At 37.2% G+C, this 22,926-nt stretch overlaps 1 protein-coding gene and 1 long non-coding RNA gene across 4 annotated transcripts in view; one reads left to right on the top strand and one right to left on the bottom strand.

The window, feature by feature from the left end:
- Window positions 1–22,926, bottom strand: part of DGLUCY (D-glutamate cyclase) — a 44,813-nt gene that overhangs the window by 4,749 nt on the left and 17,138 nt on the right. For 2 of the 3 annotated variants that reach the window (XM_068192610.1, XM_068192609.1), the window contains 11 exons: window positions 21,160–21,271; window positions 18,205–18,358; window positions 17,318–17,516; window positions 15,552–15,702; window positions 14,020–14,142; window positions 11,796–11,987; window positions 9,490–9,750; window positions 8,929–9,028; window positions 7,160–7,308; window positions 1,514–1,633; window positions 588–739 (listed from right to left, as the gene is read on the bottom strand). In XM_068192610.1, the coding sequence (XP_068048711.1) occupies window positions 588–739; window positions 1,514–1,633; window positions 7,160–7,308; window positions 8,929–9,028; window positions 9,490–9,750; window positions 11,796–11,987; window positions 14,020–14,142; window positions 15,552–15,702; window positions 17,318–17,516; window positions 18,205–18,358; window positions 21,160–21,262 (1,704 nt within the window). In that variant the 5' untranslated portion in view covers window positions 21,263–21,271. Of the gene's footprint in view, window positions 1–587; window positions 740–1,513; window positions 1,634–7,159; window positions 7,309–8,928; window positions 9,029–9,489; window positions 9,751–11,795; window positions 11,988–14,019; window positions 14,143–15,551; window positions 15,703–17,317; window positions 17,517–18,204; window positions 18,359–19,265; window positions 19,359–21,159; window positions 21,272–22,926 lie in introns of those variants that run through there. The other variant, XM_068192611.1, reaches the window with a different exon arrangement.
- Window positions 7,308–10,516, top strand: LOC137475377 (uncharacterized). Its single transcript, XR_010999847.1, has 2 exons — window positions 7,308–7,426; window positions 10,068–10,516. It is a non-coding gene; the product is annotated as an uncharacterized lncRNA (long non-coding RNA).

Raw genomic sequence — 22,926 nt, forward strand, 5'->3', positions numbered from 1 at the left:
TATCACACTGTACAGAGCTGCATTAGTCAAAACACATTTAAAAATATTCATGTACAAGTTTTTCTCCAACTTTAATTTAGAAACATTCAAAACTAATTGTAGAAAGGTTCCAGCAAACTAGGAAAAGGGGAAGATCAGAAGTAAAGTACAAAGATCAGAAGTATGGAGTGGCTACTCCATAAGAACTGTAACATTTGATTTTGGAAGCAGACATCTAAAGGACACTACAACAGAGGGTTAAAAAATCACAGATGATACTAAGGAAGCAAACAGGGAATTTTAATCACTATATATGTCAATCCAAGGATTTCTTGCATTGCCCATAAAATTGTAGCACAGTCTTCTGCTTGAAGCTACAAGACATGAACACATTCATATTGGACGATTTTTATTTGCAATCTGTCTCAAAACCTTTGTGGAAAACAGTCTAAGGACAGCATGGCTACTCCTTCACAAGAAATCCCCAGAAGTGCCCAAAGACCTTGTGAGGGTGAGGTATTGAACCAGCCCAGGCAGGATTCAGCAGCTGCTGGCCACTTCCATCTCCCTGTCATGAGCAAGTCCCATGCCCTGCCCACAGGAGTTACCTTGGGGACGGACGGGAGCGCTGGCAGCCAGAGCCCCTGGCTCGGCGCGCGTGGAAAGCCGACGGCTCTGCGCAGGTAGCGGTCGTGGATCTCACAGCAGCGCAGCACGTGCAGAGCACACGCAATGGCGTAGCCACCCCAGTTAGAGACCCCTGCAAAGAGTGGCAGAGACACCCGGGTTAGGAACAAGAGAAACCTGAGCCCAAGGACAATACACACTGTCCAGTTCACAAGTTGGTCCGTGCTGAACTTCCCTCACTGTGAATTTTATTTCACGCTGGTGTAAAGCGGAATTTTAACTATAACATTCAACTTTTGTTGAACAACATGAACATTAAGAACATACATTTGTCCTTGAGTGATTATTGGAAGAACTTATCTCTTTGTAAAGGGGCAAGATGACTAATTTATGCCTGATAGGGGCACACTCTAAACAGAAGTTTATCAATTATACTGAAAATTGGTATGTGCACAGACATTTTAATTCCCACACAGATCACTTCTACAGTCTTCCTTATTAATATTTGTTATTTGTTATTGTAACTTGGTCTAGCGAAAGGTTTCCTGCCCATGGCAGGGGGAGTAGGTACTAGATGATCTTCAAGGTCCCTTCCAACCCAAATAGTTATAGGATTCTATGGTTCTATGATTTTATAAAATGTGTGATTTTTCAAAAATACTCAGGATTTGCTCAACTATTTCAAATTAAGTGCACTTTGTTCATGGAACATTCTCAATTTTGAGTCAGTTCTTCTGAAGCAACATGTGCTTAACTCTTCAGAAAAGGTACATGATACAGGGATAGATCAGTTTGCTGAGGATGACTTGGAAAGGGCCAATAAAAATGACTTGGAAAGACAAATGTTTCCTTGTCAGTTATATTCTCAAACACCAGCTACTCTCCCACCCCACCAAAAATGCCTTACCAGCCACAACAGTAAAATCAGCTTCAACATCACAAGCTATAACATCTCCATTTTTTATGTGCTTCTTTACAGCATCTTTTACTTTGCCCATTCCTAATTCATTTCCTCCATCTCCAACACCTTTATAAAAGGGAAAAAGACAAAATGAGTATGAACACAGCATAAAACTGACAATTCCTTTAGAAAACATCCAGTTTCTTCACAGTTGCTGTGATAGTTCATAGCTCCATATGAGATGGTTTATCCTTTTTCATCCACAGCACCTAAAAACAGAAGAGTGTGAATGAAATAGCTGAAAATATCATCTCTTACATGGCAACCTCGGCAACCTCTAAGTTTATACATGTAATGTACACTGTACATTGTGTGCAAACAAAAGAAATCAAAATTATCAAGTGGTTGTGAACTGCAGACAGAATCAAGACCGTGAACTTTGCTTACGGAGGGCCTTACATGAGTGTTCTATGTAATGTGTTATCACAAGTACATCAGTGTAGGAACTCACCCCCGGTTGGGGTGAGCTGGAAAGGTGGAAAAGTCTCTCCTCCAACCCGAGTCTCCAAAGAAAGACTCAGTAGTCTTCTGTTGTCTGGTCTCAAGGTAGTTTATTGTATGTTATCTAAAAGATTTCTCCCTGAGCTGCTGCGGGCCGTTCAGCAGTCAGGCAAGGGCACGCTCCGCCGCCCAGGGGGCTGGTGCCCTCTTTTATATCATACATTACGTATTAGATGTTTACAGTTTTTCCCCAATGCCCATCACTTATACTGAACAGTGACTTTCTACTCTAAACCAGTCTGTGAATGCCAACATCATCGAGAACATGGAGGTTAGGAAGAAGGAAAAAAGGACAGGGCACACCCAAGTCCCTCCATCTTAGAACTCTGACCCCCATGTACAAAACTCAAACCCCTCTGTACAAGGCCTAAAACCCCCCTGTACAGCACTCAAAAACTCTTCCTCTCACTTTGTGACTACTTCTACTATAATATCTAAACTTTTGTGATTTCTTGTTCTTCCTGCAAAGTTGGTAAATTGTTCCATGGGTCAGGTTCAAAGCCACACGGGTCTGTGGCTGCATTCCAGGGTCTCAAATGCTTCTGACCTGGGCCCGGAACATCCAAGAGTGTCCAAGGGACATTCTGGGCTCCAACACATCAGCACAAAGAAAGAAAGAAGATAGAAAATTAAACCCAAATCAACCTGAGAAATCAGCCAACAATTCTATGATAAAGCAAGCATAGAAAACTTTGCCTTGTTACAAGCTTTAATTAAAAAAAAAATTGAATAGAAATAAAAATCGTTGAAGAAAGACAAGCAAAAACATACATAAGGATTTGGACAGAAGCAGGCCTGACTGCACTGCCCATCAAGGACTAACATGCTGCAGTACACAGAGCCCAGCCCTGTACACTATTACTGTTTCCATTTTCCACAGTCACTTACCAAAAAAATAGCTAGTCTTTATTTATTTTAATTTTCTCATATAGTGGATGTCAGACCTTGATTTTTGTTGCACAAATAGAAATACTGTGCATTTGTCTTAGTGCTTTTAGTGAAATCAGTGAGATCTATGCAATTTCAGGAAAATTCTAGGCAACCCAGTATTTGGGACATAAAGTTGTCAGATGTCATTTAGATACCTGGAGATGAGGGTAAACATGTAAACTAGTAGTTTACATAAAAGCTGGATAGTACCTCTAGTCTCTTACCAAGATATTAAAAACATATTAAAATGATTTATTATTTATAATTATTAATAAATTATTATTACTATTTAGTTGGCAATTAAAATTTCTCTTTCATCTGTTAGTCTGAATGGCATCTTCTTCAATCTGAAGATTTTACAGAAAAATCCCTGACCATGTCTGTGAAACAGAACAGTGAAGAGCTCCAAGTCCTCACTGTGATGTATCAGATTTGAATTTGAAATGTGACTGTGCTCTAATGCATAGTATGTGTTACAGAAGAGAAATTACAATATTTATAATTTACACTTCAAGGCCTGAAAACTGGTAAATTTAACACTTTTAGTAACTGCATAAATATCTCATGTGTCTGAGGCAAATTTCTTATTTAAGTGAAATGGAAAGTTATTTCTCAGCAGCAATTTTTATTTGATTCCTTAAGTCTATCCAGTCAAGTAGGGTGTAACTGAGTGACACACAGCTTACATAAAAGGATTTGCCATGGATATCTGCTTTAATAATCTGCTCCCATTTATTTCACCATTGGGAGTTAATGGTGCTTTCTTCTAAAAAATCTCTTTATCGGTAGTACTTTTCAAACAGCTATAGTGCTGGTGCTTCTATCCTCATATATAAATATGGAAGTTCTACTGCTTTGTAAGAATCTCACACAATGTTCTGATTTTTCTTATACTCAAAATTAAAATTTATGCTCTTAACATTCTTTAAAAAGGCTGAGATGAATTCTTGTCCCATGAAAATAACCAACAGTTTCCTTAACTGAAATATATCCATTGCTCAGGGCTTTTTCTATCAGCCCTGCTTTGATTTTCCTGTCTTTGTGGGAGTCCTGTCACTAGGATGGCTGCACAATTAGTAGATCTTTTGCTGTGGATGGATCCCATTTATGTGACACTGGGAGAAAAAGAACACCCCTCTGAAAAGTCTCCTGTCCCATCTGTTTTCTTCTTCCTCCACACATTGCCAGAGAGCTGTACTTTACTGCAGATCTCCAGAATGAAATTCACCTGTGCAAACGCAGCCATCCATACATCAGCCAGTCAGCTATGCTGCTTTTAAAGTCAGCAGAAAGAAACACTCCCTTCACACATTCAGTTCATCTCACCCCAAAGCAGACATCTCAAATATAGATGTCTGAAAATAGGCAAGATGAATCCTCTTCTAAAGGCCCAATTTCTTTCCAGGCAAAGGAAAAATAGTTTTGCTGGATCTTCCATGCAAGTTCCCACTGACTACATTGTTTTCTGAAACTACATTCATGAAATATGCAGGAGGTGTCAGTCTTCTGTGCTAAAAATCTTTTGTATGAAAGGAAAATGTGTGACCCTATTTTTTCATGCAGTACTTTGGAAAGCTTTTAATTAGCTCCTATATAAATGGCATACAGCTATGTCAATTGTATGACAGCTGAAAAAAATAATATGTGGTTCCAGTAACATTTCTTAATCTTTTATTTCAGACTTATGTGGAAAATCAGTCCCTTCCAAACTCAGCCTTTCACATCTTCTTACTCTGTGAATTCCTCAAGGCTGCTCCTCACTGCCTGAGTTTTTAGGATGTCAGTATTCATACAATTGCAGGCATTGCTCATGCTTTGTCTGTGGTCAAACTACCAAATCAGATTAAAAAAAAAAAAACACACAGATCTTGCTTTAAATGCAACACTTGACAGAAATTAATCAGCATGTAACAAATGTTCTAACATTTCCCCTCTCCACCTACTGACACAGTGCTTCTTGTCACAGAGCACACTATATAAAGAATTTCTGTAGGCTGAAAACTTGATCTTTCTGGTATTCTAGCCTATAAGGTAATTCAAGTACTCCACCCTAATTCTGTACAATATTTGCTTTTATTCTGGAACTAGTCACATGCCTCCAAATTCCCACTGACCATAAAGAAAGTGGAAGACAGCCCCACTAGGAAAAAAAAAATTATCCTAATCAGTAGCAACACATTGCTATCAGTAATGGGAGACAAAACACAAAGGCCACAGTGGCTAAGTTAAACTACATTTGGCAGAAACACATTGAAAAACCCAACATCCAACCCAAGAAATTGCTACCCAATTAAAAGGACACAAAAAAATTAATGTGATAAGCAAAACAAGAAACTTAACTAGGTAACAGACAATGTAAGAAACAATTACATTGTTTTTTTATAGATACCCCGTTGTTCTCCAGAGCAGAATATCCACTTACACAAATGCCATGGGAGATCAGAGCAGATCCCTTCATTGTCCTTTGAAGCCTCTGACTTGTTAAACCATTTTCTATGCAAAAATCTCTTTAGATAAAGTTCACAGCACTGAGACACAGTGAATCTGAATAATTGCTTTTCTTCTTGTTCACAAGCCTGTGGTATTTTTTATTAATGACATTTTGTAGTATATTTGATTATTTAGAGAATGCTTGTTTGAAACAAGCTACATTCTGCTGAATAGATTCAAATTCTCAGCTGGCAGAACCATTCCAAACTCCAGCAAATGAATAATATACTTTGAGCTGCTGTGGGAGATATTTGAAGAGATTAGGGTATTTTTACTAAAGGAATTAGGTTGTGATGTTATGTAAGTAGCTGGAGAGATCAAATTCTTGCATCAACAACCTAAAATCAGGGACAGGAGTTGAAACTAAGAGCAGCAGATTAAGCTCTGAGGCATTTTGCTAGACATCTTGACAAAACAGAGCTTGTTGTATACAACACTTATTCAGTCAATCTTTGTCCTCTGTTGAGATTGCCAAGACAGTGCCATCTAGAGTGCTTCCTTTTGAATGATGGAAGGTACATCTTATGAATAGGGAAAAAAAACCTAATTAAATCTAAATACAAAGTTTGCAAATTTTGTAAAAGTTTGCAAAGTTTAATAATAATAATAACACATATCAGTGACGTCCTCTGCTACACAGCTTTTAAATGATACCAATAGAGTGAAATCAGACTATGCATTATCTCTGCAGAAGCTCTCTAAATTCTGTGGAAACACTTGCAAAACAACAAATCTGAGAAGTCTAAGTTTCCATGCCTTTGGTAATACTTAGGAGTGAGTCCACATCATTATAAGAAGAAAAAAAGCTAAATCAGCAGATGTGTTCTGATGTGACAGAAATCAGTCTGGCATGGGTACTTATTTCTAATTTGATTTTAATATTTACAGAGATTATATATCTCCAAAGCTCTCATTTGGGCCACACATGGTAGCAGGAAGCATTTGATTGTACAAGGATATTGTACAATGGTCTATGGCATATTTTTTCCAAACCAGATATAAATAAGTTTTCAAGAAAAAAAAGTTTGTTGCCTAAAGAGAGGAGCAGCATGTTGACAAAAGCATTCTCATCAGAGGTATTAGCAAAGGCCACTGTTGTTTTGGTGGGAAGGACAAGGCATTCCTTTCAAGATTCTTACTGTACACACATTTTGTTGGAGAAGGCACTGTTTTAATAGATGCAAATATGTAATCCCTGCTTAAAGGAATGTACTGCTAAAGACAATATAAACAAAGATTCTATCCAGACTGCTGTTTTAACTTAGCTGTAACAATCATAAAACAAATACTTTAAGAAGGAATGCTACCATCCAACGACCATTTTTGTTCTATGTTGCCTTCAACACAAAAAATACAGAATAAAGTCACTATCAAAAACTGGACTTAGAGTGTACGTACATAGACATGGTAATGGTAATATATCTGGGCTTGCTTTTTTGTCATTAAATAACTTCAAAATAAAATCTTTTTTTTTTTTTTGGCTGTGAGAATCCTTCAATAGAAACCTGTAATTTTTCTCCAGCAATGGTGTCTTCAAATCCAATCACAACAAACAGCTGTAGCCTGAAAGAAGCCACTCAGCACCTGCCTCATGCACCCCTTCACTACCAGAAAGAATTCCTGCTCTGTGCTTCTCTTGCTTCTGAGAACATCACACAAACTCACACCTACCTGTTGTTGTGATTCCTGGAATGGTTTGTGCAGCTAAAAATAGTTCATCTATGGGATCCACGAGATGTTTAATGTTAACTTTCCTGGCATTGTAATAATTGCCATCAGCAGCCATCCCAGCACGCTCTATTGCTACCAGGTGATCAAATCTGGTTAGAGGTGAATGAAAACACAGAGGGGAGAAGTCAAAGCTGTGATTTTCACATGAAAAAAACTTCTGTTGGCTGCTTGTGCTTGGCTCTACTTTTTGACCATTTGGGATTCAAGGTAAAACTTGGATACTGTTTTGTTATTTCTGAATGTAGTTGTCTATGGGGTTTTTTCAAAGGTTAGTTTAGGGTTTTTTTAATAGCTTTAGTGCAGCTCCCCCAAACCACATTTGCTACCAAGAAATGGAGAAGTTCCTGCAATCCTCCTAGCCAGCAATCCTTTGGGTCAGCCATCTGGCCTGGCTCTGTTTCACATTAAAGCAGATGGTATCTTGTAAAATATTAGTCTCTGTAAGTGTATTCAAAGAAAGCAAAAAAGTGGAAAATTAATGATCATTGAAATCTTTGTTAGTGCAAATGCATTCTCTGCTTAAAGTATATTGCTTGGCAAATACTCATCTGTTTCTAGTTAGGCAATGTTTGGGTTTGGGTCTTTAGATTTGGGGGATTTATTTTTTAAGTCCATGGTTGTTTTGCTGGTTATGAAAGCAGACAGATGTACTGCAGCTGTCCTACATTTTAAGTAGAACTATAGTACTCAGTTCTGCCACTGTATGTTAGAATCAAGTTATTTTGTTTCTGTTTCTCCTTTTTTACTGTTAAGAGGTTACTAATTCTGATTAATTACTTAATGTTCTTGTGGGCGGGTATCTACAGTGATTCCAGAGACCTTCAGCAGGTTAGCTGTATACTTTTAAAAAACACTTACTTCAGCTTTTTGGGACTAAGGGACCAGTTTAAATAGAATCTGCCTGTACTTCTATTAAGCATAGCTATAAAAAACATTTTTAAAACATCACATAAAAATGAAGACAGTATCATGCATACTATTACAGTACACATGAACCTGCAGAAAGAAATGGGAATTCAATAAGTTAATGAAACAAATACCAGGGTGAAAGACCTTTTTATTAAAGAATGCAAACTGAGGGCAACTACATTAAAATACTTTACATGGGAAGATCAATAAAAATGAGTAATGTATGCCTACTTCAAGGAAATGTAAGTTGCATGCTAAGTAATGAAATGAGCATACAGCTACTTAGCAAATTCTCCAGTGTATTAACCCTAATCACACCATTACAAACACATGACATTTTATTAAGTCAGATCAGATTCCCTAGCTGTCAGGCTAGAGCTAAAGCTCTAGAAAATGCACTTTCCACAGCACTTTTCTTAGCACTTTCACTGACTTTGAGATAATACTTTTTGATCTTCTCACTGATTTAAAAATTGGTAAAAAAATATATAGTGTGTATATACCTATTTATAGAACAACAGCTGAAAGTCTTTTAGATTTTTTTTAAGGAAAAGAACTATTGATATATGAAGAATTGCTTCTTTTTTGAACTCCAGAAGTGCATAATTGCAGAATAATGTGGAATTCTGAACTCTGTGTATGCTCCAATAACAGTGTTTGGCTTCAAAGTTTGTTCTGTGCATTCAAAGTCTTAAGGATGTACTTGCACCCATTGTACCTTCTTAGACCATGATCCTTATTTTTATTATAATTTTGCACAGTAGAGGTGTGACCCGTTCTCAAAAACTGAAAACACATACCTTGGTCTTCCAGGATTCCCATTCTCACACAAAAACATTAAAGCTGAATTGGCACTTTCCCTTTGATAACTCAACAGAGGGATGGGCTTCTTCAGGATTCCTACAAGAAAGCAAAATGAAATTCAGATACTATATACTTTTTTTTAATGTATCTTTGAGTAACTTAAAAAAAAAGAAAGCAAAATTGCTAGAACAGTAAGAATTCACGGTCTTTACACAGTTCTTGATGAGCTCCCTATATCATTACTTTAAACTTGTTTAGATGTAAATGCTGTTCAATGGGACCTTGCAGTAGAAAACAGGTCTACAAGAATAAGAAGAGACATCCAAAATTTATTACAAGCAACTCATCCAGGATCAGTACCCAGATATGTACACATTCACATGATGCCAGCTAGGTTAACAAAATGTCATCGCAGCAATGATGAGCAGAGCTTAGAGGATGAATTCTGATTCATTCTCTGGGGAAAAAAATGTCCTGGACTAAGTGGCAGATTATAACTGAAGCAAACCTTGGCTCAAATTAGCAAGATAAAAAACTGAAAAGCCCATTTCTCTTACCTAGTTGAACAGCTTCTTCAATAATCTTTTTATTCAGATCCATGGCTCTCTGATCTGTAACTATGGCAACCTGTTTCTCCAAGGCCTGCAGCATAGCTGCAATGGCAAGGGCTCCCGGGGGGCCGTCGTTCTCCTCGGGCGGCTCGTGGGTGAAGTGGGTGGGAAATCCCGTTGTTATCAGCACGGACCCCGCGTGGGACATGGCCAGGCAAGCCCCCAGCAGCTCACCCTGGCGCTGCAGGTGCCTGATACCCCGCTCTCCTAGACAAGTGGATTTAAGGAGAGCAGTACGCTTCAATGTATCACTCTCCTTTTGAAGCTTCCCTCTGTGTGAAAGTATATACTTTAGTGACATAAAATGGGTTAAAAAAAAGAGAGAAAAACCTCTGGTCAAGACAGGAATTGGGGTAATTTCCTCAGGAAAACTAAGAAGATCTAAGATATGAGTAATGAAGATAATGGGCAGTGCTTCCAGGTTAAGAATGTCAGCTTTTGAAAATTATTATACCTAGCATATCTAGGTATAAGTGTAAATAGCTTTTTCTGAGAGCTTACTGCATATTGTTTCCTTTCCTTAGGCCCTCTGTTTTCCTTTGACAGTCCTGCTAGACCGTGTTTAGCTACTGAAGCTGGATTGCAACTCAAGCATTCCAGACCTTACTGAAGTTCTGATGCAGACTTCGGATGTGTGAACTGGTCCTTTGTCTCTATTTAACTCCATCCCCTTTGGGAAGAACTAATTCCCAAATAAATTTCACTGAATGAAATTATTAATCTCAGAATTGTAGTTTCAGAGACATTGTACGTTTCCTGGGGACTTCATAAACTCAGTTAATACAGTGGTATCCAGGTGACTACTAGAAGTTTTTGTAACACTTCATGTAGCAGAGAACCACATTATCAGACCTTGAGAAATGGGTGAATACTAACAGGAGTCTCTTCTCATGGGTCAGTCCCTAAATAGGCAACACTATTATCTGTGTACGGCTTTCATTGTTCAAACACTTCCTATCCCATGTTCCTTCCCTGTCACTTGGAAAAAAGTTCACAGCTCAGTTCTTTTGATTTGCTAGTAGTACTCAAGAAAACCATAAGTACCAGCATGATGGGCTTATGGAGGGAAGTCTTCACTGGTGTTTTTCAGTCTCCTTGTAGATTCACCCTTCTTGCTCCCCTCACCCCCACATTTTACTCTTTTGGTCCTCAATTTCCCCTTTGGCATTTCTCCCTCTGTTCCTCCTAAATAACACACAGGCAATACACAGATAATGAACAGAGAAAAAAGTTCAGAAAATTTAAAGTTAACATAAGCAGAATACATGTCTCTGAGAAGCGGGGTGTATTAACTGAGACAAAGTACTGTAGTCTCCTTTAGCAATAAAATGAGCTAACTTTTAAGTTAGGTTCTGTATTTCTGCAGAGCATGGCATCATGCCAAGCCAGCTCCAGAGAGTGGGAAAGGAGAGGCCTTGTGAGTAAAAATAAACAGACCCAAATGTATGCACACAGCCCAAACCCAGAGCTTGGGAGTGCTGGGCGTAAGCTGTTTTCCACTACTGCCTACAGAGGATTTCAGAAAATTTATGGCACACTGAGCTCAGACTTTACAGCAGCCAGAGGGGACTAACTCAGTGTGTATTTTAGGAATGGTTGCACTACTCAGTGTGCCTTTACTTCCCTCTCTTCCTTGCACACACAGGCAGCCCCACTGCTCAACCTTCCTTGGTGACCTGGTCACTCCTGGTCACTTCCCTGATGGACCTGGTCCATCATACAACACCTCAGTGATGGGTATGTCAGCAGAAATTAATATAATTCCACCTGTCAGAGAGTGGTATTTGAAAAAGACATGCAACTACAAGAATTCTCTGGTAGGACCACAGTAGTCATGAATATATGTAAAGAAATGTGCTATTTACTCCACAGTGAATACCAGCAAGCTGTTACCAGCAAGCTGAGAGTTCTTGATGAGCCCCGTACTTCACACACAATTTCAGTTTTACTCAGTAACAGTTCTTATTCCCTGTGGACTCTCCAGTCTGCTTCTGTGTACTTTGGGAGCATATAGTCATCACCATCAGATATTCTGTTGTCCACAATGAATGATTTTGGCCAGACTCTGATATTAACTACAGTAACAGAAAATATAAGACCTAGTTATATAAAGTCACTGTATTCCATAAGGAATTCTTAAAATCCCCTTTAGATTCTTACTGTGTTCTTGAATTGAAAATACCTAAAAAGGCTGGATGGGTGGTATCTACCCCATAACAAATCCATTAAAGGGAGACAGTTTTTGTTTATACCTGGATCTATTCCAATTAGGGTCTCTAGAGTCTTTATCTTTTGGGCTGCTTCTGCTGACACAATGCTGAAATGCAGAGGATCTTGAGAGATGCGGTGGACCTGTGGGACTCCTCCTAAGGATCTGATATTGTCATTCTGTAGGTCAGTAATGAATGTGCAGTGACGAGAATGAGTAAAAGCTAATGGAGTTCCTAAAATGAATGAAAAAAATTCAGTTAAATGTTATTATTGCAATGTAACAAATTATAGGGATGATAAAATCTCAAAAAGCCACTTAATGTAACAAGAGTCCCTGCCTGATGACAGCTATAAAAATGGGTGATATTTTAAGTTACATTGGAGCAATTAATACACTTTGAGAAAGAAATGTATGTATGTACATCTGAAAAATTTTTCACTTTTAAAAAGCTTATGTGGGTAGTTGAGATCAGTTTTTTCCACAATGTCCTCTTTTTGCTCTGTTTGCATGCACAGCTTTTGTTTTCCCTACAAAACTGTCTTTACCTCAACGCATGAGTTTTCCAGTTTTCACCCTTCCAATTCTCTCCCTTATCCTGCTGGCTGGGGTTAAACCATGGCAATTTAAACTGGCAAGGAGTAATGACAAAAGTGGATCAGTAAAGCGTTAGCAAAGGAAATATGAGTAGCCTCTAAAACCCTGGAGAAAAATAAGTTCTTTAGACCTGACAGCATAGTAGCTTCCTAAGCTGAAAATATTTCCTGTCTTTATACTGACTCCAAAAGTCTGAATCTAGGTAATACTTGATTTGGCAAAATTGGCACATTGTTAGGTAAATCATAACTGGTATACATAAACAAGCAAAACTTTCTTTGTTAGGAGGATGAAAGTGGAGAAGATGTTTTTTACTAAGTACGTATGTGCTTGGTTTGAGCTACAACTGTTTGGACTCTGTGGCTAGCAGTTTAAAGCACCTGGGGAACATGGTTGTTGAGGTTTACAACACCTCACCAAACCCTGTGAGCAGACAGTTTTTTTGTGACCAGCTAGCAGATTCATCTAAAGTATGGGTACTGGTGGTGTGGCAGATTTAAAATGTCCCAGCTGAGAAAGTAGCACAGCAAAATAAAAACTATCCAAAAATTTCCTGGAATGTACTAATGACAACTGGTTTTAATATAGAAAATGGAGAAATAAATAAAAGTGAAAGTCTATTCCAGGCAAGGGCAGGATAGACAGCCACATGTGCAACACATTGGAGAGACATTGGCCAATTTTTTCTCTCTTTTCCCTACAACAAGGATGCATGAGGAAGATGAATAGGTTCGCTGAAGAACCCAGGAAAGAATAGGATTTTCAGCATGGATTTGGGACTGGAAAAAAGTGATTGTATGAAAGAACTCTTCCTAGAGCTGAACATATTAGAGCAGGTGTTGAGAGTTCAGATAAACATCTGTAAGAAACCACAAGGATACTGCAAGAAAAGGACAAAGCAGATGACCTCCCAAGTTCTCCCAAATATATTGCCTATTATTTTTAAGCTTCTTTTTCAGTAAGAATGAAAATAGAGTATTTCACTCCACACTAGTGACTTAGAGAAGTATATAATACTGTTACTATGGTTCTGTTGCATTTTCTTGCCTTTTGTGCTCATACGTGCACAAATGACTGCACACAGTGCAGACAAACTGTACAGAAGAAAAAGTTTCACTTATGTAAAGTGTGTCACATTTACTTAATTTTGGAGAAAACTAAAAGCTCAACATTCTCCATGAGACACTTCAGAACCCTTTTCCATGTCAATCAATTTGCTAGCTCTTGACAACATTTTGGAAAGATTTCTGGCTTCTCTCTTTTTATTCCTTCTTTTTCTTTCCTTTTTCCTTTACTATTGCTTTACTTCAGTATAGTACAAAATAATATTTTAAAAGGAAGATGCTTAAAAATTAATGCCTTTAAGCTTCTTGTTTTTTATAATGCTAAAAATGATGTTTTGATGTTGCCAGAGCTGTAGATTTAAACATTTAAAATACACAAAAGTGGTGAAATTTCAGTAAGAATTTTCTTTAAAGTAGACCTGTATTTCACAACAAAAACTCTCCTGCCAAAGGCTTTTTGTTGTTTGGGGTGTTTTTTACCTTCCCCTAAAATCAAGCCTGCTAATCAGCCAATTCAGTATCCTTTTTAAAAAAGTAAAATAAAACAGAGAGAGAGAGAAAAGAGATTGAGGGATAATTTAAAAAGAGTCTCTAAGCAGCACATACGACAGTTGATAATTGCTTCTACTCCTGTTACTCCACAGGCCCAAAACACTGGAATGTCACCAGGGTGAAGGTGAACTGGATTTCCATAGTCTGGTTTAGAGAGATCTTGTATTCCCAGCAGACCTGGAATTGATCAAAAATGAAAGCATGAGCGATTCCAATTTAGCAGTAATACTGCAAAGCTGGGGGGTGGACCCCAAACATCATTCAATGACACTCAGTTAAGAGTTCAAGTCCCCCTAAAGTGGAACATTTAGTTTGCCTTAGTGCACATCCTCAGAGCCTGAACTGACTTGATTTCCCCTTTTTTTGTACTCGATAACACCGGTAAAAATGTATTTACCTTATTTCTGCAACAAAATGCAGTTTAGACATCTATGCTGAGTTTCCAAGATAATATAAATCTTCTGGATCAACAGAAGAATTCTATTCATAGCACTGGCAAGCAGGAATAAATGATTGCAATGCAAAATGAGTTCTTTCTAGAACACATTTTCTACTGTGTTAGCTTCCTACATTCTTTAGCTAGAGAAATGATCAATCTCTTTTCCTCCCTTAGATAAATACATCTCACTCTTAGCTGCCTTTCATTAAATTGTCTTTTGCTTTATTCTAACACCTACTTGCAATAATCTGGGTCATTCTAAGCACTTGCTATCTTCCCTTGGTTTTAAATTCTTCAGATGCTTTAATATACTACTCTCTTTTATGAAATTAGTTTATATAATCTGTATATATGTAAATTTACTCTTTTGTAATGACTTATTACTAGTTTGTCAGGCTTAAGTACTTAGATATGTTACTCAAGTACATTACTGGAGTGTTGTGTTAACCAATGACATCTCCTTCCATGCCCTTCAATGTGATCCTTCTGTGTATGTAGCCCATGATTACCAAACTTCTGACAGCAGGGGGGAAATTCTTGCAATCTATCTTCATAGTACAGGTGTTTGTTTGGTTTTGTTCTTTTTCAAACAGCATTCTCTCTTATTTTTTTTCATTTTTGTTCAAACTAGATTTAAAAAAAATATTGTCATATTTCTATTCATTTTGTCTTAAGTGTTGTGTTCATTGTATGCTATTTCAGTATTTTTTAAAATAATGCAGTATTTACTTTCACATTCAATCACTAAGACACAAAATGCCTCCACACATACTTCTCCCCATGCTGTCAGTCATTGCTATCCTGTCACTGGAATCTCTGACAGCAAGAAAGTATTCACATACAAATGAAACTGCACACATTTCAGAAAAATGTGATTACACTTTTTACCAAAACCACCCCTGCCAGATAACTTATCTACATCCGACAACTATCTTTTATCTAAGAAATCTGTGTGTTCAGCTCATACAAAACCTTTTTTTTATTTTCTTTCTTCCTTTTTCCTTTTATATCCAGGTTTGTGACCATTAGAAAGGATTAAAACAGATTAAGTGGTGCAGGTATTTCAGTCCTACCACTTCCCATGCTTTCTCCCTTCACTTGTATACACAGTCAGGTGCATGCAGAATGAGAAATGAAAAGCACTGACCAGGGTCACCTATGTGAATTGGTGCTCCATGGGCTTCTTTTAATTCTGACGTTGCTAGCACAGCTGCTCCCAACTTGCTTTCAGGAATAGGTCTCATTGTGACTACTAAATTGCAGTGAAACATAGAAATGCTGTAGCAAGGCACAGATGTCTGGCAGTTCAAAAGAATCCAGTGTTAGCAGGAATATTGAACAATACTTCTAAAATGTCAGAATAAATAAATCTAAATCTTTGTGCTGCACTTGAATTTAGGCTGCATTCTAACACTCATTTTAAATCCTTTTGAAAAAAGAAGTCTTGGGATCCTTTATTTTTTCCTTTAAGATACCATCATTTAGCTCCAGCACTCCCAAGTGAGATCACTACAGTTTTCAACTTAATGCATTCCTTGTTTTGGTGCACACAGCAAGATGAGCTCAGTATGTTGAATGTTGTCTGAAAACAATGGTCTGTTCCCTCTACAGAAGGTGAAAAAGCTAATAGAAAATTATGGCACACCTACAAATCTATTTAGACTGACTCTACCCTCTGTAGCTGAATACAGTGCTCGGTAACACGCCAGGGTCAGCAACTGCTGATGGCAGTACCCTCTTGGACAGAAGCTGCATGACAGTTCCATACATACAAACATCTCATGCCTCTACAAAAGCTCTATGGATTTAATCATCCTTACCAACTGAGAGGCTGAGGCATGTTCTCTATTAAGAAAGAAAGCAGGTCAGCTTTCTAGGAAAAATGTCACATATCTGAGTTGCAGTTGAACATAAACAAGACATCCAGAGAGCTAGAGCTGTCGAGAAAACGTTCATTTAAAGCCTTTATAATGATAATAATAATCACACCTGTCACTGAAGAAACACACTGTGCAGTTCTTCACAGCATTAATGTGCTACAAATGATAAAATTTTCCTAATTCTGAAATTCTAGAAGCAGATACATAGTTGTATTTCTTTTCTTTAAGCTTGGTAGAAGGACTCAACGTATGAGATACGCTTGCACCTTCATTTTGACCAGGAGCATAGCATGGATTGTGTAATGATAACACTGAAAATAACAATAACCTTTCTCCAGTAGCACAGCATCTGAACTAAGTGAAAAAGGCATGCAGATGCATACTTCAATGTTCTTAGTATTAAGGGGTTTATTTACTGGAGCCAGAATTATTCTTAGATTCCTGTTACCATTAAAATGTACAGCACAAACTTTTTGAGCAGTCATAATTTTCAGTGCTATGGTAGGCACCTCAAGTCTTTGGGAACATATTCTGGCCCAGAGGCCTGGGTTTGCAGTATAAAGGCTCTACTGTCTACAGGAAAACTCCAGAATGTGGCTGTCATGCAGAAGAAACTGCTATTGTCATGGTTTATAGAAGGAATACTCCAACTGCAAACAGGAGCTGGTATGGAGAGCAGGACACACGTAAAGACATGGTCAGAACAGTGCATGGATCTGGGTGAAACAGAGAGGGCAAACCAGAACAGAATCCACATGAAATGGCTGCTACAGGAAATAGGGAAAGCTTTGTCATGAAAAATGAATAAAAAAGGAGATTGGCCTTACACTGAACTGAGGCTGGGAATATTTTATCCTGTACTTTCATGTGCTCAGCACTAGCATGTGCCTTAAGTTACTGTGTAGGTAGAGGAAAAAGGTTCTGATTTGAAGAATATGTATATACACCTAATGGAATATGCACCTAATCTGAATATGGGCAAAACTCACAGGCAAAATTACAACCAAGATTACGTCTGTGTGCATATACTTACTTTGTACATGCTTACTTTACATTTTTGCTCAATGTTTCTGATAGGAATGCCGGCTTTTTGGACTGCTTTTTCGAAAGAGAAGCTGCAGCCTAAATAAAAAGTCACCATGTCCTTGAGTTGTTCAGAATACTCCTTGAGGCTTTTCAGTGATCCAGTACAAGCTCCATGCTCATATTTTCTGTACAGCTGGCAGTCATTTCTAGTGAAATAAGAAGTTATCACAGCTTTGACACTTTTTTTAAAAACAAGATGAATTGGTTGAATTGACATAAACCCAGTATGAAACCACAAGATACAGCCTGCTTTACTCATTTTGTTCATTCTGACTAATAACGAAACAAACACAGACAAAACCCCCAGAACATCTTAATCTGCACAAAACCAAGCTGGCAGACAGAGTGTTAGAGTTTGAGATTTTTTAGGTTTTATAGGTAAAGGCCCCTTATGCATATCTTGTTGCAGGCTTTAAAAAATTAGGGAGCTGGCTTAAACCTTGTTTTTAGTGTTTATCATAGGAGTATATCTTTCAAATTACAGAGACTCTACAAGTATCATGCAGACAACATGGTCATGTTTCTCGTAAACAAAACAAATATAAAACCCTATTATTGAATTCTGGAGGCTTGGACTGCAAAATATTTTAAAATTACACAAAATTTCACCTTTGGATTAGAGAAATTCTTGCAATACTGACAATTATCATAACATGTGGCTCAAGAACAAGATAATCAGGCTGTTATACATGGTTTTCACTCAAAGCTATAACTCCAACAAAAGAACATTGTTCAAAATCTTCAACAGTGTAATCAGGCTTTTCCCTCAAATTCTCCTAATCACCACCAGCATTCACTCCAGAATATTGGCCAGCAGAGTTGGTCTGTAGTTACCTGATATCAGAATCACTACTCAAGGAAGGACATTTCCAGTCACCTGGTTGAGTTCTGTACAGCAGTGGCAGGGGTCCATCATTTGCATGGCAGAACTTCTCAAAGTCATCAGCCAGGGACTTGTGCAAAATCACAACATTGGCCTGTTTATAGCCTTAAATTGTGGAAGATAGGAATGGCGAGTTATTAATTCAGCTTTTTGTTTGTGAAACAATAACTTTTCTGTATGAATTTCTTTAGATGGTTTGTAAGAATTACCTGAAGGAAATTTTTTATTCAGAACTCTGTAACTAGATCAAACTTCTTGAAATGCTTTAAAAATCATAGCTAGGCCTACTCTATATGTGAAGTCATTCACAGCTAAAGCAGTTAGCAGACATGAGTAGTAGCAGAATATGAAGACACCATAATTAAGCAACATTTCTATTAATTTATATATAAACATAATTTCTTCTCTAACTGGAGACATTAGTCTTCTGTAGGAATATGCTTTATTTGCAAATGTTAACTCAGAGCCAAAGAAAAGCTATCACACAGCACACTTCCACAATTATTTTTCACCACACCAAGATATAAATCAATCCAAAAGTAAACTCCTGGTATCTTGATGTTAGTAGCACATTCTTTAAAATTTCTTGGCTAGGGAATTTTAATGTGGGCTGCAATTAAACACAAATGATTACAGCTCATGAATAAACTCTTGACTGTCCCCTGAATCTCAGTAATTTCTAATTAAAATTCTAATTTAATTTGTAATTTAAAAAAAATAAACTAAAACAGAACCGCTACACTTTCTTCACTTGGAAACAGCTTTGATTTAAAAGGTTCTTGACTACTACTACGAAATAGCTTCTAAAGACATTAACATTTTTGCAATGAGTACCACTGAAAAAAAGTCCCATTGAGCAAAAAATTATTTTCTTAACAGTAGTAGTTAATACCAATGCCATTTAAACTTTCCTGTGTGGAAATATCAACTGTTAAAATCATGGGGGGAAATTTGGAGTACAACTGGTCTGGGGTGTATAAACCCAGCAATTAACAATCCCTGAATTCTGTACCGATTCTCTCTTGAAGAGTTATTACTGTCTGATATCAGGCAGGCGAGTAGGAGGCTGCACAGAAGCACTCACTTTCTTAAATACTGCATTAGTCTGTCATCAAAAAGGCAATAATTTAGTTTAAATCAATGAGCTGCCTTCAAAGGCTGTAGAAAATGAGACAAATCTTACTCTTGACTAAAGCTAACAAAGAAATCCAAAGAGAATTCTATTCCTGATGGAAAAATGCAAAGCAAAGGCTGAGGTAAGCATGTATTTGCATACTGAATTTGTCCACAAACTGCCCTCTTGGGAGTAGTCAGCACAAAAATTCATTTTATTACTAGCAAAAGTTACTAAATACAGAATGAGATTCTTGCTAAATACAGAAAAATATTTTTGCTAAATAAACATACTACATTATCCACTGAATAAAACATGAAGTTCGGTTACCCCTCAATTTAATTCCCTGCCATCCATGAGAAATCCACAGGCACTTTTTGCTTTGCTGGTTATATTAATGAGTTCTTAAAATTATGGGTTTAGTCAGGGCATTCAACTGACAGCACTGAATTTCACATACTAGTTACAGATGGCAGGCTGAATCTTCAGACAAATACTCGATAAACTCAGGAAGCTTCATTACAACACTTTGAGAACTTTATTGCTCCTCCTGATAGCTATCCTTACTTTTTGTATACAACCCATATCTCCTGATGGATTCACTTGCGTTATGGAGCCATCACTATGGATGTATTGACAAGCAATGGTAGTGGAGCTGGATGTGTTGACCAACCCAGGCAGTAATTCAACACACTCATGTCCAAGTTCAGAGAAGTTTAGAAAGAGCTTTTACTTCTATGGTGAATGACAATGAGGACAGTAAGAAAGAATTGGATAACAACAACATAAGACAGTTTGCTACAATGGTTCTTCTTGTATAATGAAACTCTGCTCATGAACTTATTTTGTATGTCAACAGTACTTCTAAAAACGTTAGAACCAGTACATTTAAAACTACTGCAGCAATAAATTCAGTTAAAAATTTGGCTGGGGCAAACTGCAAATTATTAACATTATAAAATGTCTTCCTTTAGTATTTTTCAACTTAGAAACTGATAGAAAAGAAAACCACAATTTCAAGACTCACTACAGTTCTAAAAATGACCTTTAATATATTTTATAGTGGCGCTACTATTGTACACACGGCTTTGTTGATCCGCTATTTGCCATGTTATTTTTGTTTACATTATTTTTTTAAGATGATCAGAACAGTGACAGACTTCTCTGTTTCTGTAAAAGTCCAGCTATGAAAGGCAAGACAGAAATCAATTTTCCAGAATGCATTCTATTATCTGAGTATAAGACTAATTTTTCCCTCCCCCTTATAATTCCCAGCCTTGCTGACCCAGTAATCTTCACCTTCTGCAACAAATGAAGCAGAAAACCACTCCTGTAAGAATATGTCTCTAATTCTTCCCCAAAGCATATCTGATGTGCTAAGTAAAGCCAGGTCTCTGTGAAGAACATAGTGAAGAATATCTTACAAATGTGAAAATAACATGCAAGAAAACCCAGATTTCGTTAAAGATTTTTCAAATATTTTCTATATCCATCATTTCTCAATGACAACTGGAAGCTGAGGGAGGCACTGCAAACACTGAAAACAAAGTCCATGTACATTACACAGGTAGGAAGATGTATTTCCTCTGATATACCTTTATGATTTAAAAAATAGAGTCAGGTGCTTACAATGTGATTTCAAAAACACCCAAGAACATAACATTTTCTTCTGTTTTACTTCTGTTTTACTTTACTGCTTTTGATATTTCTCCAATCCTTTACAAACGAAAACCACATAGGTATGAATCTAAAATAGAATCACGTTGCACAGAGAGCTGTTAGGTTCACTTACCTTCTGCCATTACAGAAGTATTACTAATACTGAGTCTGTTGCATCGAATTATTCTTCTTAGCACATGGGGAAGGAGAGATTTCAAGCCTCCTTTCAAAAGCATCCTTTCATCCTTAACAGACAGATAATTATAAATTTAAACGCAAAGCACCTTTTTTCTACCCCTCCCCCCCCATTTTAAATTCTGATTTTTCTGGAGAACTTAGCTTACATTTCCTCTTTGTGTTCCACCAAAGTTGTTATCACTGGGAAATTCTAAGTTGTAGCTCAAAAGGGAGATCAAAAAAGGGTTATTTTACTGAAATTCTATGACTGCATGCAAACTGTATCTTTCAACAAATTAGCTAGAGATATGCACTTTAATATTTGGGATAAGCCACAAAATTTTGCTGCTCTACTATGTAAGAAACATTTATTTCCTCCCTGATAAATATTAATTTTATACAGTATTCTGTTTTCCAAAAGTCATTGTAAGTCTAAAATTGCAGAAGCACAAGTGGATTAACCTACCAAGGTATAATCTATAATATTACTTCTCTGATCAAAATACTTTTAGGCAAATAGCAAGGTAACCTTGTAGTAAAGAGAGAACTATACTCAGAAAGTGCCACTGTATTATATTTCACATGTATTATGGTTTAAAATATTAATTATGCAGAGCTGAATATTCCTGTGGCGATTCTTCCACTGGGAAAGCACAAATAGAGATGTTTAAGTCACTTGTCACACAATCAGGAGTACGTACAGAAATAAGTTTTCTAATTACAATCAATATCTGCCTCTTTTTACTTCTTTTGCCAGAAACAATATTGTATTAAAATGACATTAGAATATAAAGACATATATAAATATTCAAGTAAAAAACCTCTCTTTACATCATAGTGGCAGTCAGGAAGTACAATTTGGGAAAAGTACAGTATAGTTTTGGTAAAAGTTCTAAACAAATCTTGGGTCTGTCTTTAATATGTAACATAAAATTGTTACTTGACATCTTCGTTCAGTAAATACTTGTGCAGCACCACTTAAGTGGAATTAAGTAGTTACCACTATCTGATTAATTTGGCATAGATGACTTTCAAAATATCTCATTACCAAGAAATAGAAGTAAAAAAAATAGCATTTCTGGGGTTTCAAAAATGGAACACATGAGAATACACAGCCTGTAAAAAGTATGGGTGGTAAGAGTAATAAAAAGGTTTGAACACTGCAAAGTAGTTAACACCAGTTTCTGGTGTTAAGAATTACAGGTCTGTATCTCCAGTGGCACTGACAGACTAAAAAGAATATGGTTTAATGCAGCATAATCTAGAGAAATTGTTTGCAAGGAGCCCAAAGACTCTTGCGAAATATAACCTTGCATTGCTCATATCACTTTTGTCCTATTTTCAGTTTAAAGTTTGACAATAAGAATGGGTGGTGGCATGTACGGGATCATGGGCCAAAAAAGTGCAAGGGTCACTACTTAAAACTGCTGGGCAGGGTTTTTAGATAGTGTCACGCAGATACCTTACCCAGAGCTACTGCTGCACGAACAGGAACAGCAGAGTAACCTGAAACATGAGCCAGCCCATGGGCTGCCTTTACCAATACATAATGGAAAGTAATCTAAACTAATTATAATCTAAAAAACACTTTGTGTACTTTGCCTTGCCCTAGTATGAGTATGGTTACAGAGGCTTGTTAACGTAAACACACTTTTAATGACCTGCTGTTTAATCATCAAGCTGATTTGAAATTCTGCCAGCAGACTTCGGTGAAAAGCACAGG

This window comes from Anomalospiza imberbis, chromosome 6 (assembly GCF_031753505.1).
Source record: "Anomalospiza imberbis isolate Cuckoo-Finch-1a 21T00152 chromosome 6, ASM3175350v1, whole genome shotgun sequence".
Lineage (NCBI taxonomy): Eukaryota > Metazoa > Chordata > Aves > Passeriformes > Viduidae > Anomalospiza > Anomalospiza imberbis.